Source organism: Zonotrichia albicollis, chromosome 20 (assembly GCF_047830755.1).
Source record: "Zonotrichia albicollis isolate bZonAlb1 chromosome 20, bZonAlb1.hap1, whole genome shotgun sequence".
NCBI lineage: Eukaryota > Metazoa > Chordata > Aves > Passeriformes > Passerellidae > Zonotrichia > Zonotrichia albicollis.
This window is the reverse complement of record NC_133838.1, coordinates 8,372,109-8,398,875: the sequence shown is the minus strand read 5'-3', so window position 1 is coordinate 8,398,875 and position 26,767 is coordinate 8,372,109. Positions and strand designations below refer to the sequence as shown.

At 49.6% G+C, this 26,767-nt stretch overlaps 1 protein-coding gene across 4 annotated transcripts; it reads right to left on the bottom strand.

Annotated features, from left to right (window-relative positions):
• Positions 1-668: 668 nt before the first annotated feature.
• Positions 669-26,517, bottom strand: FHL3 (four and a half LIM domains 3). 4 transcript variants are annotated; one of them, XM_074555491.1, is made up of 6 exons: positions 26,377-26,517; positions 4,995-5,179; positions 4,716-4,890; positions 3,938-4,107; positions 3,620-3,806; positions 669-2,519 (listed from the first exon to the last, which is right to left on the bottom strand). In XM_074555491.1, the coding sequence occupies exons 2-6, from the start codon at positions 5,148-5,150 to the stop codon at positions 2,368-2,370; spliced, it is 840 nt and encodes a 279-aa protein (XP_074411592.1). In that variant the 5' UTR covers positions 5,151-5,179; positions 26,377-26,517; the 3' UTR covers positions 669-2,367. The 4 variants fall into 4 exon arrangements, with proteins under 4 accessions (XP_074411592.1, XP_074411593.1, XP_074411589.1 ...); XM_074555492.1 differs by having other exon boundaries at positions 4,995-5,176; positions 26,377-26,516; XM_074555488.1 differs by lacking the exon at positions 26,377-26,517 and adding an exon at positions 14,804-14,962.
• Positions 26,518-26,767: the final 250 nt, after the last annotated feature.

The following is a 26,767-nucleotide window of genomic DNA, read 5'->3' as shown; positions in this document are numbered from 1 at the left end:
AGAGCAGGGCAGGGAGCTCTGCACAGAGCAGGGCAGGCAGGGCACAGAGCAGGGCAGGGAGCTCTGCACAGAGCAGGGCACACTGCAGGGCACAGGGCAGGGCAGGCAGGGCACAGAGCAGGGCAGGGAGTTCTGCACAGAGCAGGGCAGGCAGGGCACACTGCAGGGCAGGGAGTTCTGCACAGAGCAGGGCAGGCAGGGCACAGAGCAGGGCAGGCAGGGCACAGAGCAGGGCAGGGAGTTCTGTAGTGGGGCTGGGTCAGCAGGCTGTGCTCGCTACAGGGTCAGCAGGCAGGGCACACTGCAGGGCACAGAGCTCTGCACAGCGGGGCTGGGTTGGTACCACAGCCACCCCCATGATCTCACAGCCAGCCTGCAAGCACAGAGCAGCACCCCATGTCCTGCTGGGGCCTGTCCTGGACAGACAACAAGCACGGACAGATGGACATCCCCAGCCCCAGGAGCCACCCAGCAGGAGGAGGGAGATGCTGTTGCAGTGCCACAGCCACAACCACAGGGCTGGTGGTGCTTTGGGAAGGCAGGCATGAGCACTATGGAGGTGCCCATCCCAGAATGGGATCAGGGGTGAGGCAAGGCTGAGCAGAGCCCAGCACACACTCAGCACTCTGCCCTGTGCCTGCTGATCAAAAGACACAGAAGAGAAAGTGTCACGAAAACTGTTTATTGTATAAAGCTGTAGGAAATACAGAGGATGTTGTGGTTTAGGACAATTCCTTCTAGAGATGGCTCCAAGCTCCTTTCATAACAGCAAATACACAAACTGATTTGCTGTCATCAAAGCTTCCAAACAAGGATTCAACAAGGATCTGAACACAGAGTAATAACACTTCAACATGCATAACATTTTCTGTTCCTAAGTGAAGCCTGGGTGGGGGGCTAGCCCCTTTATCCTGTAGTTGTGTACAAAATGATGGATATTCATGACAAATGAGTACAAAAGGAAAAACACCCACAAGAACAGGTTTTCAGAAAAGCATGTGGCTGACTAAGCAGGAAAGCAGGGTTGGCAAAAGTGTCCCAGCGAGACAGAAGCAGAAAGATGTAGAGACAAGGCAGGCATGAGCATCCACTGGGAGGGGCCTCAGCCCAGGGCCAGCTCAGCCATCGAGCAGGGATTGCTCAAGGCCTCATGTGAGTCTGGGATGGCTCAGGACACCCTGTTTTGCATTTAGGGCCAACTGGGCAATGCAAAATCATCCCCCCCTCACCCCGGGTGCCATCTTTGCTTTGCTTCTTGTTTGGGACCCAGGGAAGGATGAGCATGGCTGGAAGGAGCCAGCACTCCCTGCCTACCCCTGGGGACACAGGCAGCCCTGGAGGAGCAGGTTGTGGACATCCTGCTGCCCCTCAGCTGCTCTCTGTGCTGCAGCCCTGAGCTCCTGCAGACCCTCCCAGCAGCTGCTAATCACAGGCACAGTCTGTGGGCAATTCTCCCTTCTCTGAATTAACTACCTCTGGTGCTCTGATAGATGGATCCTCATGAGAGGGATGGAGAAGGAATAAAGCCCTGAGTGCTCTCAGCCTTCAGCATGCCCTTCTCTAGGGCTCTGCCAGATGCACCAAAGCATCAGCACTCCCAGGATCAGCCACCCCAGCCATGGAGGTCACAGCACAGGTGGATGGCAATGGGGCAGGTATGGGTGAGCTGAATGCCCCGTACCTACAAGTGGCTGGAACTCCTCATTCACAGCTAAGAGAGCACTGCCATGGAGGTGCTGAGCAAAGGGTCTGGCCTGCAAAGAGTCAGGTGCTACAGAATTCCCGATGGATCCCATCTGACAGGATGTATGCTCTTCTCCTGGCCACACTCCAGCCTGGTGTGCCCAAACCTCTAGAACAGAAGACAGTGCCCCTCATGCCCGGGCCAGCTGTGCATATGGGAAGGCTGTGCAAAGCCAGCATGGCCAAGCTGCATGGCCACTGCCTTGTGTCACCTAGAGAGAGGGAAGCACGTGGAGAAAGGAGAGAGGGCAGTGCCAAGGGGTGAATACATCTGCCAGCACGCAGATCCAGCAGCCCAGTGCCAAAGCCACTCCTGCCCTTTGCTCAACTTGGGGCCTGGGCTCGTGCCTGGTTAGACTGGAAGCAAAAAGAAAAGAGTAAATAATGGGGGGGTCTCAAAGCTCCTTTATCAGCTTTATTTACCTTTGACTGCACAGAGCCATAGCACAGCATACTCTAGCCTTCAGGGAGGGGGCACAGGAGCCCCCTGAACACACCACAGCTCAGGGTCAGCCCCCATCTCCTGTGCCTCGTGCTCTGCCCCCGCAGTGCTGCTGGGGACGTGGCACAAAGGCCCTGGAGAGCAGAGGAAGGCCCTGCTCCGCCCTGCCTGCCCTCGGGGGCTCACAGGTCGTTACTGCAGTCACGGCACAGGATCTGGTCGTTGTCGGGGATGAAGCCCTTCCCCACCAGCGAGGTGCTGCAGCGCGCGCAGTTGAAGCAGTTGTGGTGCCAGTGACGGTCCTCGAAGGAGACGTATTTGCCACCACCAAAACCTGTGGGAGGGACAGAGGGCAGGGTCAGAGGCTCTGGGAAAACTGGGATGAGCTTCCTGAGCAGACTGATCATCTCCAGGTCAGGTCTTCACACGTGGCACTGGTGGTGGTACACAAAACACAGCCCAGGATCAAGTAATGCGAATCTCCACTCTGGTGGGGGAAAAGCACTAAAATTGCTTCAGAGCAGACTTTGCAGGGTTGACACATTTGGACCAGAATCATGATTTTCTCCCCTAGGAGGAGCTGGGACAGGATGAAGTCAGACAGAACATTTCAAACACGAAAAGTTTTGGTTTGGCACCAAAACCATGCACATGCCACGTGGGTGTGTATCCACTGTGATGTGTGAGAGCCAGGCACCCTAAGGGAGATCTGTGTGCCCAGCTGCCCTTCAGAGACCCACACTCAGCCCTGCATGGTCTGTAGCAGATTCCTCACAGTGGCTGGAAGCTCTGCCTGAGGGGCTGCTGGCAGCTCAAACCCTGGAACTTCTCCAGAGGTTTAATCAAATCCTGGGAAGAGCCATCCTGCCACCAGCCCAGGCCAGGCTCCTGCAGAGGCTCCACAGGAGTTTCCTTTCTCTGCTGGCAGTTGTTGGACTGGTGAGCTGTGACCCTCTTCTCCCCAGGGCTGCCACAAACTGATAAGGACCAGGGGGAAGTGGGTGCCTGACAGCTTTCCTCAGCCAGAATCATCCTCTGAGTCACCAGCTGATTCACAGCTTCTCCTGCCCTCCCAGCAGCAAGAACCTGGGAGGTGCAAGGGGGAAGGTCAAATGGGGGAGGGCAGGAAGGAAGCCAGACTCTCTTAGGGGGTTCTGCAGAAGAGGATCCCTTACTTCCCCTGCCTTAGGCAGGTACAGCAGGTCCAGACTCCCCTGCACCAGGTGCTGCTGTAGGTTTTCCCTGTCCTTTTCAAAGGATATGGTCATCACTATAAAGAAAGACAAGCTAAAGACCTGAGATCATGCTTTGAGAAATCACTTTGGAGCCTTTAGCTGTGGGTAGCAGGAATTCCTTCCTCAGGACACAGCTCCCCACTAGGGACAGAAGTAACCCCAGGCATCATGGGGCTCCTCAGAGAGCTGTTCTGCTCACCTGTGATGGGCTTTGTGCAGGCACTGCACTTCTTGGCATAGAGGTTCCCAAAGCACTTGATGCAGTAGGGGTTGTCATCCTGGGAGGTGAACTGCTGCCCAGCCAAGGGGGTCTTGCAGCCCGTGCACACAAAGCACTCCTTGTGCCAGGGCTCATCCCGGTAGGTCACTCCTCCCTTGGTGAGGGTCTGCGGGAAGAGAGCACGTGCTGCTGCTGGCACACAGGCAAAGGGAAACAGCCCAGCTGGGGTGCTGGCACCTGAACCCTCCTGTGACAGGGCTCAGGCAGGAGCAGGGAGCTCCCTGTCCCCTCAGGTACCTTTTTGCAGCGAGTGCAGCGAGGAGCGAACTTGCTCTCGTAGCAGGGGACACAGTAATAATCGTTCTTGTCTGGGATGAAGGAGCGGGACCCGATGGGCTGCTGGCAGCTGCTGCATATGAAGCAATGCTCGTGCCAGGTCTGTCCATTGTACTCCAGCTTCCGGGAGCCTGCAAAGAGAGCCCTGCAGTGACACAAGGGAGCAGCACACACACACACACACACACACATACACACAGGGACAGGGAGCTGGGCAGGATGAGCTGTGCTCCTGCACAACCAGCTCTATGTTCCCCTCCCCATGGCAGTTCAGAACATGGAGCTGGAGAGGGGCTTCAGGCCCACAGCACAGCCACAAGGGGAGGGCTGCAGGAACATGTCCCCAGCACTGGCACAAAGGCCATGGCAGAGAGGCCTGACGTAACCCACATCTGAAGATGGTGCCAAAATAGCCAAGTAAGGACACACACCTTTGCCTCAGGCCTTCTCCAGAGACACTCACACATCTTCAGTCATTCTGTCTCTTCTTGTTAGCACACAGCAGAAAATGCCCAGGAAACCCTTTGTTATCTCCTCCCTCATTCACTTCCCCATGAAAAAGGGGAACAGATAGATGGGGCTGCTGTGGTGATCACAGCTTGCCCAGCAGTCTTGCTGGACAAACAAAGGACAGGAGGGCAGGAAAACAGAGGCCCAACTCTCTTCCATGCTGCTCTCATGCTGGACCTGCAGCCCCAACTGACACCGTGGGACCAGGAACAGACTGCAATGCTCCTACCTGGCATGACAGTCTTCTCACAGGCGATACATTTGGAGGAGAACTCGCTGCAGTAGCAGTCGTTGCACAGCAGCTCCTTGCCCTGGCAGGTGAAGGGCTCATCAGCCAGGGAGCGGTCGCAGCGGAAGCAACGGAAGCAGTGCTCGTGGTAATGGCGATCCTCGTAGTACAGCTCCTGGGAGCACAGCCAGCATGAGCAGGGAGCAAAGGGCTGGGGAGCTGGCCTGCTGGTCTGCAGGGCCTCTGCTCACCCTGCTGGTCTGCAGGACCTCTACTCACCCTGCAGTCGTGGCCGATCAGCTCCTTGCACTCGTCGCAGGTGTTGGCGAAGTGCGCGTCGTAGCAGGGGATGCAGTAGGGGCCATTGTCCATCTGGATGTACTTGCGCCCATACAGGGACTCCTTGCAGTTGTCACAGTCGAAGCACTCGGTCATGGTGCCGGTCTGAGGCCCTCCTTCACCTGCTGAGATCAGGGAGGTGTGGGTCAGCATCAGCTTAGGCTGTCTGAGATGTCCCTGTGCAACCCTGCCAGCTCCAGAGTCCCTGCACTGAGCCAAGAGCTGCTGGCAGCACAGGGGACAGACCCATGCTGCCTCTCACCCCCTGCTGCCCTCTCTGCCACCCCACTTGCCTTTGTTCCCTGAAGCTACCTGGGACCTTTCTCTGTGGCAAAGAATTAAATGAAATTTCCAATTCTCCTCCTCCCCCTCCCAGCTCTGGTGAAAGGAACTTTCCACGCTGTGCTCCTGCTCTGGGGCTGCAGGCACTTCCCTGAGAGCCTGCACACATCAGGGCCTTCAGGCTGATTCTCCACTTCACAGCGGGAGAACTTTGGCACCACTCAGAAAACCTGGACATGTCAGCATGCAGCTAAGCTTTGCTACCATCCTGGGAAGTGAAGTGTAAAACAAAAAGGGAGAAATTTCCTGCATGAAAAGTTTTGGTTTGGCACCAAAACCATGCACATGCCACGTGGGTGTGTGTCCACTGTGATGTGTGACAGCCAGGCACCCTAAGGAAGATCTGTGTGCCCAGCTGCACTTCAGAGAGACCCACGCTCAGCCCTGCATGGTCTGTAGCAGATTCCTCACCATGGCTGGAAGCTCTGCCTGAGGGGCTGCTGGCAGCTCCAACCCTGGAACTTCTCCAGAGGTTAAAAGCAGCAGCTCCATAGGGAAGCAGGAATTGGGCATTCTGCTCTGTGCCTTGGCTGTGGAGCCTTGTCCCAGCAAACTGTTCTGCATGTGTTGCTCCAACTATAAACACTCTCCAGGGAGAAGCTACAGGGGCAGATGGGTGTTCCACAAGCACCTGTTGGGGCTTGGCATGAAGGAGATCTGACATCTCTCCTTGCTGCTTATCTCCCCCACAGACAACAGGTTTGTGGAACTACTTTGCTTTCTTTGGAGCATTAACCCCAGAACAAGAGTATCTTCCTCCTGCTTGATTCAGCCTGGTTATTCCTAAACATGGAGTTCTCCACTTGCAAAATCACACCCTTCTTTAACCCGGGTTGCTGTCAAGTGTGGACAAGCCCATTGAATTACAAGGGAGCTGTCAGCTGCAGAGCACCTCCACTGCAGAGTTCTTCACAAACCCACTCACTTCACAAGGAGCAATTACAGCTCAATCTGCAGTTAAGCATTTAATGGTCAGGGAGCTCCCTCCCAGGCCTGCACCCCCTCCCCACAGCCAGCTGTAGGTTGGGAGGCAGCCTCGGGGCAGGAGCTGATCCAGACAGCTCTGACTCACAGCCCAGAGCTCCCCAGGGCTATTCTTGGCCAAGCCGCACAGCTCCCAGCTGTTGTCAAGCCTGGTATGTGCCGATAGGACTGATGGAGAATAAATCCACTGCTCCCACATGGCTACGTGACCAACTGAGGAGGAACAAAGTTCCTTTTCAGACACTCTCACCAGCTGCCACCTAGGCCATGCCCGCTCTGTGCCCTCCAGCCTGGCAGCCCAGTGTGTGTGGCTGTGCCTGTGGCAGCAGCTCCACAGCCTGTCCCTGCCAGCAGCACGGGCTGGGGCCAGAGTTCCAGCAGATATCCCCCAAAGCTCCGGCCAGCAGCCCTGTGCCCGCAGAACTGGGCAGTGCCCAGTCTGTTACTGGGCACAGGGCAGTGCCCAGTCTGATACTGGGCACAAGGGGGTTTGGTGAACCCAGTGCACCACCAAACCTTCCCCAAAGCTCCAGTCCTGTGCCTGCAGAACAGGGCAGTGCCCACTCTGTTACTGGGCACAAGGCAATGCCCACTCTGTTACTGGGCACAAGGCAATGCCCACTCTGTTACTGGCACAGGGCAGTGCCCAGTCTGTTACTGGGCACAGGGCAGTGCCCACTCTGTTGCTGGCACAAGGCAATGCCCAGTGTGTTACTGGGCACAGGGCAATGCCCACTCTGTTACTGGCACAGGGCAGTGCCCAGTCTGTTACTGGGCACAGGACAATGCCCACTCTGTTACTGGCACAGGGCAATGTCCACTCTGTTACTGGCACAGGGCAGTGCCCAGTCTGTTACTGGCACAGGGCAATGCCCAGTCTGTTACTGGCACAGGGCAGTGCCCAGTCTGTTACTGGGCACAGGGCAGTGCCCACTCTGTTGCTGGCACAAGGCAATGCCCGCTCTGTTACTGGCACAGGGCAATGCCCAGTCTGTTACTGGGCACAGGGCAGGCACGTGGGGGTTTGGTGCAAGGTGCTGAACTGTGCTGGCCCCCCCAGTGTCCCTCCCCTCTGGGGCACCCCCAAGGTGCCCCCCTGATTGGGCAGCAGCTGCCCTGACCCCCACACAGCTCCTGGCTGCTTCTCACCCCCTGCTGCCCTCTGTGCCACCCACTTGCCTTTGCTACCTGAAGCTACCTGGGACCTTTCTCTGTGGCAAAGAATGAAATGAAATTTCCAATTCTCCTCCTCCCCTGTCCCAGCCCCGGTGGAGGGAACTTTCCAAGGTGTGTCTGTACTAATTGGAGCTGTAATGAGCACTCCTGCTCATTAGGGGCTAAGGCACAGCCAGAGCAGGGAACTTCCATGTTTCTCAATGGGCTGCACTTCAGCTCTGTGGTCCAGTAATACAAGCTCAGAGGACTTCAGAAAACACAAAGGAAGCAAAAAACAACCTCAATGAAGAACGCTGGGATTTTACCAGTGATGAGGAATAATCCTCCTGAGCACCACCACCCTGACCCTGATGCAGTCAGAAGAGGAAGTGAAAACCAAACCCCTCCAGGAACGACATACCAAGGCAAACCCTAAAGCAGTGGGACACTTTGAGCAGTTTTTCCCCAAATCTGTGTTCCTGCTGCACACTGGGGGCTGAGAGCTGAGTGTAACCCCATGGAGCTTCATACCAGTGCTCCCCAGGCTGGGGGTGCAGCAGAGCCAGGCCCAGGAGCCTCACGTGGCCAAGGCTGCACACAGGAACAGACTTTGTGCTGCCTTGTCCACAGAACAAGAACAGGCCCAGGAAGTTTGCTCAGGGTTATTTGTGTTAGATAAGCTGTTTGCTCCCTTTGTTCTGCTCTCAGATGCAGAGCTGGGCAGGGATGTTGAAGCTGGGCAGCACCAAAGCAAACGCAGCATCTCCGTCCCTGAGATGTGGTGCTGTGAGATAGGAAGAGGAAAGTGGGACAAAAGAAATGGAGTAAAAGAAATAGTAGAAAAGCCCACAATTCTTACTGTGATTGTAATGATGAACCTGGGAATTGCCTTCCTTATGAAGGACAGAGAGTTTTAAAATGCATTAAAACCCTATTTAATCAAGGCTCAGACACAGAAAGTCCAACACAGGCAATGCTCTGGTGCCAGTGAGCCTGTGCTCGTCCTCTGCACCACCCTGGAAACATCAGCTGTGTGTGGAGTGTGCTGGGCTGATGGCAGGAACGCCCTCCAATGCTAACCAAGGTGTTGCCCTATAATGATGGGATTGCAGCTGTAAATGGGGTGTTTGTGCAGTGCCAGATGGCTCCAGTCTGGGGGGACAAGGCTTGCTGAAGCAGGAACCTTGTGCAGGGTGGTGGAGCTGGATGTGGGGTATTGCTCAGCTGTCTCAATGGCTATTGGAGGGCAAAAATAAACACAGATATATGCCTGCCAGCTGCCTCCTCTTTCCCTGCAGTTCCCTGAAAGATGTACTTGTGCTCATGGAGCAAAGGAAGTTCAGATTTTCTCCTGTGCCTGTGAACAAACAGCTTTAGGAACCAGAGCTTCACTCACAAACAACATTCAAAGTGCTCCACGATGCAAATCTGATCAGTCTGGAGCAGAGCTCAGAATAGCCTCATGTATGGAAAAGGTCAGCAATTTGTCAAGGAAGCACAGCAAAGTCCACTTTCTAATTAGAGAGTAACATGCACCCAACACCATCCTGGTGTCATTGTCCCAGGCCATGGCTTAGCAACAGCCCCAGGAGATCACTGCATTAATTTTAGCACCAATAAACCAGGGATTTGTTATGCAAAGGAGGCAATACAGACAGAGTAGGCCTGATCCACACAATCACTGAAGAGTTTAACTCTTTTTGAGACAGTTCCTCCTACAATGAACTCCTCAGTTGTGGAGTCTTGTGTGTGTGGTGAACCTGTACCCCATGTAACTTCACACCAGTTTGTTGTTTGTTGTCAGCTCACAACCAGCTGCTCCAGAGTCACCCCAGAGTAATCCATGGGGCTATTCCTAGGGAAACACCTCATCTTTCCAGGACACAGGAAAAGACCTGCTTTTGACTGTCTGTCAGGTCCCTGCCTATTCTCACCTCCCTGCTGTCTGAGCACAAATATAAGCAATTGCAGCTCACACCTAAACAGACACACAGAGAGAAAGCACCACCTCACTGGGACAGGCAAGAGTTCCCCATGTAAGGATGCAACCCTGCAGGGACATGGCTTTGAAAGACAGTCCCCAAAGCACTCCAAGGTCAGCAGAGGAGAAGAACACTTTTTGTTCCTGCTGGCTTTCCAGAACCATTATGGGTCCTGGAATCTGCATGAAATTGTTTCTGCTTGCTGCCGACCCTAAAAGGCAAACCAGCTGCTGGCTCTGAGGAGCAGCTCCAGCCCCTCTGTTATGCTGGGAGTGCTTTCATTCCACGTTTCCTGACACCACTTCTGGCCATCTGCACAGGGTCACTGTGCACCCTGGCCCCAGCCCAGCCCAGGTTCCTGGGGTAGGGGTGCTGTGGGGGTTTCTCCACACTTCTCATGCCTAGCTGTGCCCTGCCACTGCTCCCAAAGCCACCAGCGCTGCTGCAGAGCTGCAGCATCCCCAGGGCTGTCAGGGGAGAGGTGCCAGGGTGCCCCAGCCTGCATGGGCACCCTTGGGAGCAGAGTTGCATCAGAGCTTCACCCTCCTGCTTGCAGCACCAGTGAGTCACTTCCTGCCCTCAGCTCTGCCCTCCAAGCTGCCTTCCAGCCTCAGCCTTCCCCAGAACAGCTCTGAAATCTTAAGTAGGAAAGGCTCCAGCATGGCAAGGAGGAGATTTTTTGCAGGGACCATCAGGACAGGCACAGGCATCACACAGCAGCTTCCCCATCACCAGCACAGCCAGAGGATGCTGCAGCTCATTTCTCCAACACACAGGGAAAGTTTGGTTCTTACAGGCAGCCTCAGAGGCAGCAGATAAGAAGATCAGCTGGGTGTATGGCCACATCCTTCCCCCACTGTGACCGTGTTCATGAGGGTTTTAGGATAAGGGGAGAGATGAGGATCTGACTCCATGTTTCAGGAGGCTGATTTATTATTTTATGATATATATTATATTAAAACTATACTAAAAGAATAGAAGAAAGGATTTCATCAGAAGGCTAGCTAAGAATAGAAAAAGAAGGAATGAATAACAAAGGCTTGTGGCTTGGACAGGCCAATGTGATTGGCCATTAATTAGAAACAACTCTATGAGACCAATCACAGATCCCCCTGTTGCATTCCACAGCAGCAGATAATCAATGTTTACATGTTGTTTTTGAGGCTTCTCAGGAGAAAAAATCTTAAAGAAAGGATTTTTCATAGAAGATGTCTGTGACACTCCACCACCATGTGCACACACGGAGCTGTGCTGAGCAAGCTGTGCCTCAGCCTTTGCCCAGGCACGGGCAGGACACCCTCCTGCCCAGAGCTGCCATGGGCTGCTCCAGGCTGTGCAACAGATTGAGTAAAACGGCTGGCAGCACTCTAAAGAAACACCTTGCATTTCAAATAAAATAACTTGCTGTCAGCAAGGTAAGGAGCTTCCTGAAAATGCCCACAATTCTGTGAGGAAAAGGCAGCAGAATCCGTTAAGGAGCAGAATCTGACAAACCACAAGACCTAAACGGTTGCATGACTTTAATTCAGTGTTGGAATGACAAAATAAGGGTTTCCCATTGTTCAGGAGGGATCTTTGAGTTGCCCCATCCAAAGAACAAAGCCATATCACAGACTGCTCCTGGCAGCTCTGCATGTAGGTAAAGGACAGTGCCAAAACCGCACCTATCCCATAAACGTCTGATTGTACTCTTAAACAGAATACAATCAGTAAGAAAATCACACCTGCCTCCAGCCCCCAGCAGGCCCGGGGGTGTATGTAGGAAACTGTGACAGGGACATCACACCTGGTCCAAGGTGAGCAGGGCAAGCTGCCACCACTGCTGTGCTGGGTCCTGAGGTTTCAGCAGCACAGGCAGAGGCACAGGAAACAATTCAGCCCTAATTCAGCCCTTGCTCTGCACTTTCTTTAAGAAAAAATTAATTCTACCAGGATCTGAGAAAGAAGCTGAAGAGTCCCTACTATGCAACCACAAAAATAAGAACTCTGCCTACAAAAAAAAAGAGGAAATTATTTCAGAGTTAAAAATTTATTACTAAACATCTGTAGGGGTTAACTAAGTATTTTAGGTTCTGAACAAAATCTTGGTCGTTCAGAGGTGTAGCTAACAGCAGTAAAACTATTTGAGAACACGCAGAGCAGGCAGCCTATGTCATTCTGCTGACATTAAATTGGAATGTTTGCTCAAGAGATCAACTGTTAATCTTATTCAAAATGAGCACAAAGTAAGCAAATTCTGTGCACTCAACAGGAAGTCAGGAATTGAAGTCATTTGGGCACTTTGGACCCATAACACTCCAACAGACCATTAACAGATGGAAGGAGTCTGAGAGCAGAGGAGCAAGATAGGAACACTCCAGAAACTTCTGGCCAGCTCTGTCAGGCAGTTAAGAAACCCATGGCTTAAAACCATGCCAGGAGAGGGTCTGGCTTGTCTCTGAGGAGGCTGCAGAGAAAAGAGAGGCTCCTCGTGACAGGTACCTGTGGTGCCACGTGCCAGTGACAAGCAGGGGACACTGGCAGCGGGCACAGCCACCACTGAGGCAGGGGTTGGATGAGGGCAGCAGCTGCACACATGGTCACAGTGGCCATAAGAGGAAGAAAGATGCTGAAGCCAAGCTTCAGGGAATGTGACTGATCACAGGAGCTTTGGTGTGATCGGAGGAGCAGGAGCTGCAGGCCAGGGAAAGGGCTGCTCCTGTCAGTTCTCAAAAAGGAGCAAGGGACAGGTGTGCAAGTCCTCTCAATAAGCACGTTGTGAGCATGCTACAATCTAGCATTGAAAGTTTAATTTTGAATTACTTTATACCCCTGTAACCCACAGCCATATCAATTCCTCATTGCTTATCCAACTTAACAATCTGAGGATTCCTGGCAATCCTGTTTTCAAGATCTCTTTGCCCCACAAAATAAAGGTCATATGCAGTACAACAGAATTCAAACATGCAAGCGTGACAGGAAATGACTAACTGCACACTGAGGCCAATGTACCTTCATCTTGGATCAGCTCAGCACACAAGAATCTTGCAAATCAAACAGACATCACAGCCTATATGCACAAAAAATAATCTGACTGCTCTAGTTGCTAGTTCTTGGGGCCTGTGCATCTCGATGTAGATATTACGGCAGAATAATGTAATTCCGCTCTATTTCCCTGAAGTTCTCTCACAACTGAATCCTTACATTGTAGTTTGCACTTTGCCTTCCCTTAGAGACAGCTGCTTTTTAAATTAAGAATGAAACCATTCTCATTTCTGAGTTGATACATAATTCAAGTCAGTATTTACAAAGCTTTTTGCAGTTCTTAATAAAAGATCCTTATGAGGTTACACCTCTGTTTTACCCAAAAAGGCAATCAAGGGACTGCCCCAAGCATAGGACACAGCCCTATGATGGTGTTTTAGTTCATGTCCTGAAAACCAACCTGTACAATTTGAACCCAGTCCCTATTCCCTGTCTCCCAGCAAGCCTGAAAGCTCTTTTGCTGATCAAGGCTCTGCTCAGCTTCATGTTTCTTTTTCAATAAACAAAGCAACTTTGACTTCCAGTAGCAGGAAAAGACACATATCCCAGACAGGCTTTATTTAATGCACGCCTATTACTTAAAGGGCAAAGTGAATTTTTTCACCAAATTTGGTCAAAATTCTCCCTCTTCCGATTTGATTATTTGCTTCCCAAAGAATCATTTGCAGTTGGTTTCTTGCATATAAGCAGACTGATGGAGAGAGGTGACGTGCAGCTGAGCCATGGCAGTTTTGTGCTTTTTGGGGGTCTCTAAAATCAGCAGAGGGAAGAGAAAGGTGACAGGAAACACAGCAGTGACATTTGTGCACTCTCTCTGCCCCAGATCCCCGAGGGCCTCCCCACCTGTGCTGGCTCCTGGCCCAAGGAACAGGGACACTCTCCCTATAAAGCGCTTTTTACAGCTGCTGGTGTCCCTTGCGAGCCAAGGCAATGCCAGCCCTGCAGCACCAAGCATGCGAGCAGCTTCTAAATCTGAGTGCTGGCAAAAGACAAATTGTCTCATGTTACCACCCTGGGAACGGCTTGGCTTGATGGTTGTCCGAAACAAAACCGAGGATCATTTGTTGCCAGGGAGATGCTGCGTGTGCCAGCTGCTGCCCTCAGAAACAGGGCAGCGCTCAAGGGCAGCACAGCCGAGCGAAGGGGACACAAAGGGGACACAAAGGGGACAGATGGGATGGCTGAGAGAGGATGAGAACACCTTCCAGCCACTGCCCTGCCAGGGTAAAAGTGAAACAAGTTCCCTTCTGTGACTGAAGACTTCTCTGCCAGGTGATCTGGCCAGCACGTGTCATTTACTTCCATTATATAGAGCTTGTTATCTTCAAACCATTCTCACTGACACCTTCAAAATTACTCTTAAGTACTGCAAAAATTTAAATAATAGAAGCTAACAGTTGCAAGTGTCACGTATTTTGCATAACATCTCTACAAAGTAACTCCTTGCAAGCACTAAAAGGAAATTTGCAAGATGCAACATGCGCGCTACTGTTTCTGGGCAGAAATAGTCTTTGGTGGCACCCATGAAAGGGAAAACTGTGCCACATCCAAAAGTTTATGTGGAAAAGACTATTTTAAGGGACACAAATGCCCACAAAATGTAGGAATGCCTTTATAATATGCAGCTACACACGGAGTTTCCAAGCCCATGCCCCTGCCCACTGGACATGTCCAGGTCAGAACTGGAGCTGCTGGCATGCAGCTCATTAACCATGTGCACTGACTGTGCCCAAAAACTCAGAAAGAGAGGAAAAGCTGCTCCTTTACAGAGAAAAAATCCCATATGAACAGAAAAGTAACATCAAGAGTCCCTGATCCAGGTCCATGGCTCCTTTACAGAACCTCATTCTCTGATTCCCATCTGAGATTTACAAGGAATCCTACATGAAGCACATCTCCCACAGGTTAAAAAGGATCAGAAAGAGCAGAATTTTCACTAAGAGAGGCTCCTCTTTTGACAACTTTCAGCTGAGACTAAGAAGAGCTGCTGTCTCAGCCCTTGAAGCAGCAGATGGGAAGCAATGCCCATTTCTTTGCTGCAGGGAAGGTGCTCCACACTCCTTGATGCTGATGTGCACTCTGTTGGGAAAAAGCTCTCAAAACTGTTCACGTGCTCAAGCAACCTGAGGATCAGGGGCTTCACTGCAAAGCCAGCACCCTCCCTCTGTTCTGGAGCTGCTCAGAACAAAAGTGCTCCATTTACAAGCTGTTTGTCCCAAACTGGCAACCCCTGGAAATAAAAGCTCAGCCCAATTGTGTTACCTTGCATTGCTGACAGCGATGGAGCAGCAGGAACCCAGCTGTGCCAGGGTGCTCCTCTACCTCACCTCAGCCAGGTACAGCAGGTGCCACCAGGCACACACTCTCAGGAGTAAATCATCACTTCACTAGCAGACACTCAAGTGCCTGTCCAGCAACAAAAGCACTCATCATAAACCAAGGGTGACATCAGCACACGGATTGTGTTTCCTACAGGGGTTTAAATGTCATTACTTGTGACTAGAAATTGGACACTTGCAATAAGTTACTCTAAATTTTCACAAGAGACATGATTCCAGTTTTGTGTAGATGTGTTTCACTTCCAAAGACTTTCTATTGCTCATCGTCATGATGACAGAAAAAAAAAAAACAAAAGAGAAGAAGCAAAACTCCTAACAAAGTGAAAAACTCATTAACATCATTATCAGCCTGATTTACCAAGTCAGGTGCTAACAAGGTGAGCAGCAGAACTGGATTGTCACTTGAAAGGGTCACTGTGGCTCAAACATCTACTCATTATTCAAGATCTCTGCATTGCCCTCTTCCATTTTTATTCAAAGCTCTGCTCTACATCTTCTAAAATTAAAACTGCAAGCTATCAAGGACCTGACAGCATTATTTCATCATCCTGGAGTTATTGCTGTTTCACATGGCATGAAGCACAACACAATCTGTGCACCTTCACCAACCTGACATGCAGTTTTGATTTCCCACACTCAGCTCTGGGCTCTCCAAAAGCAACACATCCAACACTTCTGCACATGCACATTGGGCCAGATTTAATCTTTCTGTGAGTTATATGGTGTTTGCATAGCGTTGTGAAATAGCAGAAATAAAACTTTTCTTGGCCGAGATAGATGCAAAACACGCTGTGCACTTTTTGCTTTTAATGACTCTTGGTGAGTTCTGCTACTAGTCTGTGTATTCCAGAATGTTCTGAGTTAGGCACTCAGCAATTTCTGAGTTAAAGAGGGCCACTGAAATGCCTTTGGATTTAGATGCTGCCTTTTCTTTTTGAAAATGTGCCAAGGAAAGAGGAAGATGAGAATAAATAATCCAAATTTAAGGACACAAACTAAAGATTTACCTGAGAAGCAGTTTAGCTCCCTGATTCTCTAATTCAGTGACACCAGCTATGTGATGATCCAGTGTAAGTTCATTAATGCAAAAAGTCCTCAATTTCCAGAGCTGCCATCCCACACTTCTCACTGGACTGTGGCTTCCTCAATTCCCTAACAGCTGTCAGCAGCAAAAACATTATTTACCCTTGTAATACCCACAGGTCAGGGAGTAATGCTATCTCCCTCCTGGGATTTGCACCTCAGAGAGTTCTGGCACTAGGCATGGCCTGTAGACCTAAAAATGGAACCAAGATCCAAGTTCCATCTTTCTTCTCCTCTGGAGATGCAGCACATACCCCTGTCAGTGGAAACTGTGACAGCCACCAACGTGGGGTACAGAGCTGCACCTAAAGATTGCACAACCCTGTGAGGAGCAGGAGAAAAGGGAGGAGGAGAAGGAAGAGAGGGACGTGGTCTTTAAGGTGCTTTCCAACCCTGTAACACAGTGCTGTGCCATTACAGAGCACAGCTAATCCAGAGTCATTCCCCAACCAACACCGTGTCTCTGCTGGCTGCTCCTGCTATTTAAACTTGGGGTTTAGCAGTGAGCAGGAGCTGGCAGGCAGAGCTGGGACAGGGCAGCACCAGGAAGTTATGCACCAGTTCCAAATGGGTTCGTTCTTAGGAAAGGAAAAATCCACGTTTTCCTTAAATGAGGGTAGAGGAATTCCAAGGTGAGGTCAGAAATCAGGAGTTTAGGGTGGTACTGGGGCTCATGATGCTGCCAAATGCAGTCCTTGCACTCAGGGACACATTAGGACCCATGTTATTATTTTTTTGTTGTCTTCCCATCCTGAGCAATATCCAGAAACAGTGACATCAGGTGTGGACCTCAGAGAGGAATTTTTGTCTTCAACCATGCTGAAGGTTAGGCCTATCAGATACATATTTTACATTATTCCCTTTCTTTTGTTTCATTAGGAGAACTACAAGAAGACATTTTTCACAGGAAGCCTGAGTGCACATGCAGGTTGTGTATGAATTGCAGCCACGCAGAAATGCCCTGAACCACAACAGAAATGAAGGAAATCTTGTGGGCTTGGATCATTCCAGAAATAAGGTTGCTTTACAGCTACAGGAACAACACATACATTCTAAATGGGCAAGATACAGGCTAAAAAACCAACTGCTAATTGTTTTTACAATTTGTATTTTATATTAAAAAACTTCCTTAAGACTTTAAGAGGCAGAGCTGAGCTTAGAAAGGATTTTTGTGGCTAAACCTGAAAGTAGGGATCTAGAACAGAACTAGTCCATTACATTTCAAACCTTGATTCTGGGTTCTGCCTCAAGCAGCTGGGATTATTTTACAAGTTAAGCAAATTCCTGTTTCTAAAACCCACTCTGATATTTAAATAAATTTGGAGAAGATGCTGAGTAGTCACTCTGATTCACAGATAACAAGGTCAGAACTGCATTGTTTGATGGATTTCTAAGAGAACACTTGAAATTTGGGCAAACAAATTTAAAATATCAAGGTCATATTTACATTCCAGGGTAATAATTAAATGCTTAATATCTTGTGGTTCCACTATTTTAGGTTTTTCTACACACCAAAATATTTAGTCATGTGAAAACCATCTGTAGCAGCTGGAAGACATTCATTTGGCCTGCCAAGATTAATTAGTTTAAAAAATACATAAATAAAGAGTTCATTTTATTTCCAAAAAGCTGTTGCTCTAGGTTCTTTCAGGGTGCTGGTGATTAATGCTTATGGAAGGTTCTCAAAAAGAGAACCTTCCATATCAGATGCCAGTTTCACAAATATCTGTTAAGTAAAACAAGGCCTGTGTTTAGGTTAATGCTCTTTGGACTAAGCCAAGTCATTATTCACAGCAATACAAAAACTAGCTTGCAAACACTTCAGTCCTTATTTTTAGTTTTTCCTCTCTCAAATCTACAATGCTGAAATCTGCTTTTAAAAATTGATGAAAAGAAATTTCTCTTCAGGACTGGGGTTCAGATACTGTGTTTAACAATTACAAATCTAAGTCTCCAAGGATGTTTTTTCTCTCCAAGAAGTTCCTGAATAATCTTCATACAGCTTTTCAAAGTCAAGTAAACAAGAGACCCAGCTGAAACTATATAAAAAGGGTTAAATTTGGGTTAGAATCCATAGGGATCACTTCTCTGGCCAACAGCTTGCAAAGGGTTATTTCTTGGCTCATCATTTTTGTTTTGCTGGAAGATGTTGAGGTTTTAGTGAAGTTTCTGCAGAGCATGCAGCAGCATTCAACATTTTTTTGCTCAGCTAATGAGTTAAGTCATCACAGCCCTCCAATGGCTTGAAGATTATGGGTGTAGGAAAAGGGAATGCTCAGAGAGGGGAACTTTTGAGCAGTCACCACTAAACTGCGGTTAAAACAGACACCAATGACTCTATTCAGCTCCCAAACCTCAGACAGTTTCCATTTTCTCAATAACAAAGCATTTTTGTGGAATGAGGTAACAGCTTCCATCTGCCAGGTCGACGTCTCCACTAAGATTTCTCAAGAGTGTGGCTGACGAGGGCTGGCCAGCAGAGCCAGAGGCAGGAGAGTCCCTTTACAACACAGGGACAAACTGCCACGGGACAGACGTGCAGAGGAGCCTCTGTGGCACCATCACAAACTCTCCTGGGAGTTGGAGCCACGAGCAGCCTGGAGCAAGCTCTACATGCTCCACAGCTGAAGAGTCAGAAGGTCAGGAAAAGGGTTGAGGATTGTCACTATGGGTGGCCAGGGACAGGCAGGAGGGAGCAGAATGGGTGCCACAGGTCCAACAGCCCATGGTGTGGGTGGGTGATGAGCAGAAATGTGTGATTTAGGAGCAAAATCAGGCACACAGTGCCAGATGTACAGTGCAAAGGGCAGGGCAGACATCCCACAGCACAGCCCTTGGGACTGGCCACTCAAGCTGCTACACACCCCCCACACCTGAAATGCCAAATGTCTGAGGCACAGCAGTTACAGCCTCAGGACACAGCCTGGGAGAGGGTTTGGTTTTGTTCTTTCCTCATTTCTTGAATTTGGCAGTCTATATTTTGACCTCTCAGTTCCAGGGATGCTGAGCACCCAATCATTCTTTTGATTTCAGACAAAGCCAGCTCAGTTCTTCTGGAAAGCAGACCTTCACTTAGATCCAGATGAAGATTCCAGCTCCTGTCAGGACCCCCTCATCTGACTCCTGTCTCCCTGTGAATGGCCAGTCACTGAGCTCCCTTTTGAGCAATTTTGAGACTCTCACCTCCTGGTTCAACCCCCCCATCTGGTTCTCCCATCTAAAGCAAGGCAATTTTCCAGTTGGTTTTCTGATGGCCTTTGCATTCCTGTAACACTTCCTCCTGAAGTTTAGAAAATGCTAACACTAATCTCCTCACTTTCTAGTGTAATTCCAGCTGTGTGCCCACACGGATACCTGGTGAGTGCCACCTTCCTGGGCAGGGCAAAGCATCTCCCATTTTCTTCCTATGAGGAATGCTGCTGTCAAATGTCAAAACCCCACACTGCTAATACTAGCCTTCCACAAGGTCAGCCAGAGAGGACTTCCATCAAGGATGAGCTTTGCTGGAGAAGGCTCCCTGGGGATTATCAGAATAGTACAGTCAAGCCCAGATGGCCACAATGTGCTGAGCACATTTCCCGCAAACACAGCAGCGAGGCAGAGGCCTCCACAAATCAAAGTCCACCCTGATTTCTGCCATCTGCTCAACACTGAGGGCCAGGCTGAGGCCTTTGGGAAAGGTCAGGGTAGTCTTACAGGCTCTCAAGATATTGCTTTTGTTCTCACTATTTGCTTCTCAATTCCTTCGTTAGAAGATACTAATCTCTCTGTAAAGCACTTACTTGGAGCCAAGACTTTAGATATTATTGCAAAACATATGCTTAAAAGAGACTGGAAATTATGCTGGCAGTGTTACAGAGGGGAGCAAAGCACAGCTTTGGGTCAAAACAAACAAAAAAAAATGTAAGCTAGTAAGCAATTCCCATGCAATAGTTTAGGAGAGCCAGCAAAAGCTTCTTCTAGAAAGAAAACAATGCTGTGAGAACGAAGCTAACGAGAGCTGGCTCTTGGAAAAATAAAACAGCTAGTAATGAGCCAAAAGCACATATCCAAGAGAATCTTTCTGGGAAACCTACGCTGGAAAGCCCTGAGGGACTAGGGACCTTGAGGCTAAAAGCTGGCAAATTACTTCATCAGTTAAGGTTGGTCTCAATGTTTCCTACTGTGTAAAAATAATTTGTTTTAGCCTACAGGTCTCTACAGAGCACTGGGTAAATTCAGGCTATTTCCTCTGGGAAGGGAAACGCAGTGCCTGGCAGAGCCCTGCCCAGTGGGATATTTTCAGGGGTTTCCCACCATCCCTAGGCTGGCCCAGCACACTCAGGCCTTGGTGAATGAATCCTGCTGAATTCCCTGGGAGCTGCTGTAGTGCACTGGGCACCACATGCCCATTACTGGGATGGGAACATCCTCTGAGCTGTCAATGATTACAAGATGATGATCATACCTTTGTAAAACCATCCTCTGGAGGCTCATTCACCCACGATGGATGCACTCAGGACAATGATCCTGATATATCTCGTTTTCCACAGCGATAAGGAGGAGACTTTGTTCTCTCTCTCTCAGAGATTAGTTCATGCACCCACCAAGATCTAGGTGCTGATAGAGAGTGGCAAAGGCAAGGTCTGTTCATTGCCAGTCCAGCTCCCCAGCCACAGCACCACACCAAGAGCACAAGACAATGAAATGTGTGCTCCTGTTCCAGCCTGGCTTCTGCGTCAGCACAGAAAATCCCCACATTGGCAGGGGATATCAAGGTGCTCTCTAATGACTTTCTTTCTCTTCCAACTGCTCTGATTCACATGGCCATCTTCCCTGCAACTGACCTAAATAACATGTTCAGGCAGCACTGGAAGTGTTTCCATCTCATACTGCAATAACAGTGAGATCTTTGCATCTGGGAAGGGAATTTCACAGGCAAGTGGCACCGCAGGTGAATTAACAGCGTCCTGCTCAAGAAAGGAACAGAAGCTCCCTGTCTTATCCCATCAGGGAGACTTCCTGGCTGCAGGAGAACAAAGGTTGCCCAGGAGCAGGGAAAACACACGCTAAGTCTGTGCCCAAGCCCCAGCAGATCTGAACAATGTGGGCAGATTACTCAGTTACCTCATTTCCAGGTGTGCTGTCAGCATGAGCCACGACTGGCTTGGAATTAAAGAGGTAAAACTGTTCCTAGATCTGGGCTTAGCCTGCATAATTTATGGTAATTATTGCTCAGTAGCCATTAATCCTTTAATGCCATATCACACACTCAGCCCTCAGTTCTCTGAGACTTTTTGGGCATCACAGACCATTCCACTGCAGAAGGGGCTGAAGGACAGGGTGCAGGACCACACTGGATCCAGAGCCAAAGGTCTCAGGAAGGGAAAAGCAAAGAAAGCCATAGCAGAAGGACTCCAGTAGGTCAGCCCTCTCCAGACACACAGTGAGTGTGTGTGCAGGTAACACACAGGCACTTAAAGCAGCCTCAATCCCAAAAAATTACAGGCCTCTGCAGCTCCTCACTGCAGCACCAGCTGTAACTCAGGTGTCCAACAGCACACAGGAATACAGGGGCAATCCCATCCCTGTCACTCACTGTGATACTCCCCCAGTCTCATTCTTCCCTTTACTGTAAGCTGGGGCACTTCCAAAAGTAAATATCCATGTAAATATCTCCATTCCTTCCAACCCCTAGCACACTACAGATCTCAGTGTTACCGTACAGCAGTGGCCCTCACAGGCTGTGTGCTGAGGAACTGAAAAAGTCAATTGAAAATGCATTTATTGCCAGCAAGGAAAGTGACCGTGGGGAAATAAAGAAGAATATTCTGAAGCTGCATGCCCTGCCACAGCACTTACAGCTTTCAGGTGAGGCAGGCCTCACCTGGGGCTGGTGATACCTTGCAAGGCAGCACTCAACAGCCTAACAGAGCCTCAGCAGCCTAACAGATACATTTCTCATTCTGAAGATATACATGAACACAGATACAGTTCCCCTTCTGCAATAGAACGAAGTTGTACTTGATCCATACCAACTCTTTTTCAGGTAATTGAGCTTCAAGACTTAAGCAGAAAAGCTGCCAGCAAAACTTGTGCCTCTTTGTGCTACAGTTAGTCCGTAACAACTATTCTGAATGTGTTATCTCTGGTTTTATTAGCTCATATTTACTTTGGCTTCACATCCAAGCAGTCATTTAAACAGGGTGAGAGAGGAAAATCTTGGACCTGCAACAATGGCCAAGCAGTTTAATCTACCACTGGGGACAAAGACTTGACTCCTATTGGCGTGGAGTGCTGGCAGGGTCAAGTGTAACATGTGCTGGAGGAAGCACTAGGGAAGCAGATCTCTGACTGTTCAAACAACACCAAGCATTTCCTTGAGCTATTCAGAGTTCTCTCTGCCCCTCCTGTGCAGAGAAAACAGCTCCAGCTGTCCAGTCACCTGCGCTGGCTTCTCTATCACTGGATTCATGACACTGGGGGCCGCCAAGAGCTCCAGGTTGGATGCAGCACATTCCTCATTCCTCACAGCTCAGATGTTCAAAGCTAAGTTAGGAAGCAGTCAAGATCATGTCCTTGGCATCAGCACCAAGTTGGTGCTGGAAGATAATTTATATTCCTGAGCAGAACTGGCACTGGGCAGATTGGCCATAAACATCAACAAACTGTTGCTCCAGCCATGACACCAAACAGAAGGGTTCAGAATTAATATATATGTTTTTTTTTTTTGTATTTGGGAAGTTCAAAATATATATATATATTTTATACTTCACATAAAAGAACTCTGCAGTTTGCAAGTGGGGGACAATCTACAGTAACACGTTCAGAGGCAAATAAAAAATGAAATATATTAATATTAACAATCAGATCACCACAGGACAAATCAAATCAAAGTGAGACTACACTAAGAACAAGAACGTAAATTTCAGGACTTTTATTCCATTGCTCTTTGGATCCTATGTTAAGACATTACTGAATAATTCTTAATTGTTAATTTAGCCCTACTGAACATATCCTTCTGATTCTCTTGGTGGGTCCCTGTGAGTAAGGGCAGAATCATTTGTTAAAATCTTTCTCCATTTAGCAAGTATCTGCAGACAAAGTGGCCAGTTGTGCCGGGGTGAAATACAGGAAAGTGGAAGCCATGTGGCATTCTTCAATTTCCCCTTTCCTTTCACAATCAGACCCTTGATATTTTCTTCAACAGGAAAACTGACATTCCCCTTCAGTGTAAACCGCTGACAATTGTGTTTTACACCTGGCAAAACCAGAGCAAAACGGAAGGAAGAGAAAAAACAAAGACCAAGGACTTTTCTCAGCGACTACATCTCCACAGAATGAAGTATTTTCCTTTTCCCACCACAGAGCAGAGAGAGCCCAGTAAACACAGTCCAGCCTTGGTGGGAAATGTCCCCTCCTCGCTGGTGAGTGGCTGCAGGACAGTGCCCACAGCAGCAGCTTCACAGAGAGCAGCCAAAAAACCAAACAGCCTGTGCAGCTTGGCCCTTCTGCCACAAACTCACTTTAAAAGTGACCCTGAAGCTCCTGCTAGTAGTAATTTGAAGATTAAATACTACTGATAAAGCTTTTAACAACTGGTCTTCTCCCTTTCCTGGATACAGCTGGTATTTATGGTTACAGCTATTCCCTCCTTTTGAAAAAAAACCCCACCTGAGTAAAATGCTTAAATTGTTTTTGATGAAGTTCTCCCTGAATTTTTCCAGTTTTGCCATAGAAATTGCACCTATTTCAGCAGAAGCAAAGTCCCCTAAGGAATGAGCCACTTGCACTCTGAGCAGAGCTGCAAACATCACTGGCAGCACCTTCCTGCCAGAGCACCTGGGCATGAACAGCACATCTCAACCAGGGATACTGAACAGCAGAGGAAAAATGATTCCTTACTTGAGCAATTAAAAGGAATTATGGAGCTGTTTGTCCTGTTAAGAGGTTTAGTTTTTATTCAGAGCAGCCAGACCCCAGTTCTCTGGGTAACTTCTTTATCACACAAAAGGTGAAGCAGAGCAACAAAGTTTAACTCCTGTTTCTCTCCTGAGGCTGCTGCAGCAACTGTGGCTCATCAAGCACAGCCTCACATAAGCTACAGGCAGCAAAAATCCTGCAGATATCAATGAGGATGCACCACCATGAAAATCTTGTGCATCAGTGCTGCAATTACCTTAAAAGTCCTTTTTAAGGGAGAGGGTGTTGGAAACACTTTGGGTATTGAGAGTAATCAATTTTTTCCACCTTTCTGCTGGCATTTCAAACAGCAGCCAACCGTGTAACAGCAGAAACTCAGCTGCAATTAGGAACACAGCAGAAAGCACCTTACCTCATCAGGCAAGCAATAGAGCAAGCAAGTCCTGGCTGGGAGCAGAACACAGCACTTCCAAAGTTGGTGCACTGGGAATTTTGGGAACCTGCCTGCAGGGAAGTTTTTCCTGGCTCCATCAGTTAAAGGTTCACCTCAGTCTTGAAGCTGCTATGTCCAAAGCCAGAAAAGAACATGGCTAAACTCATACCCCTCAGAAATCAACTGACAACAGTGAATATTGCCTACAGTCATACAAGACTGTACACTACAGACAAAAACCCATGATGACAGCAGCCAGGAAACAGACTCCTGCCTTTCCTCCCCAGGACAGGATGACCTGGAAAAGGTGAGCAATCCTACTGCCAGCTGTGTTCTGGGACAGCAGGGCTGTTCCAGCACCTGCTCCAGAAGAAACCACAGTGCAAAGCAGGAGCTGAGCTGAGGGAAATGTGCTGCAGGAACAGCAGCCACCTCCTGTCCTCCCAAAGGCTGGGGAACCACGGTGACCCTCAGCACCCTGCTCACCTCTCAGATGCTGTTCTGCAGGCAGGCGAAAAGCACAGATTTTACCCCAAGAGGCGTCTCAAAAAATCCCAGACAGAATCTGAGATCATGGAACAGTTCACAGGGCTTCCTGCTAGGGAATTCTGGCTGTTTCCAAGCACTGCCCTGCCTTCAGCGTGTCCCACCACTCCCTGTGCACGGGTTTATGGAGTTCACACTCCAAAACATACCTGTGCTGTAGAGCAGCTGCTATAATTAGTGCCCACAACTAACCATATCACCTATATTCTTGTCTCCTGGGGTATGCCACCATTTAAAAAAGTGTGCAAAATTACAGACCAAGCTGGGTAAGAATAAAACTACAGCTGACAATTCTGTGCCTCAAAGGAAGTGGTCAGCAAGAAGAGCAAGGGAACAATACAGTCTCCATGTTAGGAAAAAGGGTGGCACAAAAATAAGATAGAAGAAATATCAGACTTCCTCTTTCCTCTTTGCCTATCATGAAGTTAAACCACATATTGACAAAGGAAATCAGGGAAAAAAGGCAGTTACAACATCTGGGCAGCTAGGAGAGCCACAGATTTCTAATGCTTGGTAAAGGAGTTAGAAAAGTAAAAGGAATGTCCCTACACTCCTCCCTAGAAGTCTGTACAGACACCAGAGCTTCGCCCTTTCCTCTGCTCCTAGGAATAGGTTTTCTACTTTGGAAAGATTCCTTTATAATTTTCAAAACCGGGAAACAATGAAAACAGCAAGTTCAGATTTAAGTAAAGAGACCACAGTATCAAATCCTGCCCCAGGAAGATACATAACTATTACACATCCCATCCGTTTGTGCTGCAAGCCTGTGGAGAGAAATTCCTCCCACCATGCTTCACCCAGGCGAACTGGAAAAGTTTATCCAACATCCCCATGAGTTCTCATTAAAGTGTCAGTGGTTAAGGTAACCACAAGTACAGAGCTGGAAACGGATAAAGAAAACAGTAAAAAGTTACCTGTAAGAGAACAAATCTGAAACATAACTGTTTTGAGGAAAAAGAAAATTGCAAAGATCCTGAGCTGTTTTTTAATGTGAGATCCAAACTGTGACTTCCGAGTCTTTGTCTAGCACACACACACAAAGCAAGGCTTAGAATCCTCTCCCATAGCTACCCTGGGATTCTCTGCAAAAACAGAAATCACTCCAGATGTGCTGAAAATTTTCCTGTGCTACGTTTGAGCATTTGGTTATGGTTTACTCGCGGGTCTATTGGTCGGATAAAGTCTCAGCACTCTCTTCATAAAACACTGCTCAAACTCTCAACTTCTGGCAAAGGGGCACGGCCCAAGGCTGCGGTTTTCTCCTTGTGGAAAGCGGTGGAAAGCGGTGTGCATCGTGCAGCCGGATCGAGCTCTCCGGCAAGCCACGTCCCTGTCCCGCCACCGTGATCCCGGCAGGGGATGCCCGAACCCCAGAGGGCACCGGGGACACGGTGCATTCCCTTGAGCCCCCCGGGGCACCCCCGCCACCGCCCGTCCCGTCCCGCCCGGGACAGCGGGGCCACAGCGGGCAGCGCTTCCCGATCTGATCTGATCTGATCTGATCTGATCTGACCCGACCCGGCCCGACCCACCTGCTCGGCGTGGCGGGGCCGCGCTGCCGCTCTCGGTGCCTCGGCACTGGGCAGACCCGGCTCAGCTCCGCGCTGCTCCTCAGCCGCGAGCGCGGAGCCCGGCCCGGGGCGGGGCCGGGGGCGGCCCGGGGCCGGTGCCCGCCCAGCACGGCGCTCGGCCGGCGGGAGGCGCTGCAGCGGGGGCAGCGGGCCGGTCCCGCCGCGATGCTCCCCGTGCGGCCGGCAGCGGGATGAGCCCCGTCCCGAGGCGGCGGCTCCGGCGGGAACGGCAGCTCCGCGGGAGCGCTGCGGGCGGCGGCGGAATGGGGACCGGCGGTTCTCGCCCCGCGGCGCTGTCCCGGCGGCGGTGGTGGCGGCCGGGCCCGCCCATGCTCGCCCATGCCCGGGGGTC

Coding starts and splice junctions, on each gene's coding strand:
- FHL3 (XM_074555488.1), bottom strand. Junction 4,108..4,715: donor TGAGAAGACTGTCATGCCAG/GTAGGAGCATTG, acceptor CTCTCTTTGCAG/GCTCCCGGAAGCTGGAGTAC. Junction 2,520..3,619: donor CTGCACAAAGCCCATCACAG/GTGAGCAGAACA, acceptor TCCCTCCCACAG/GTTTTGGTGGTGGCAAATAC.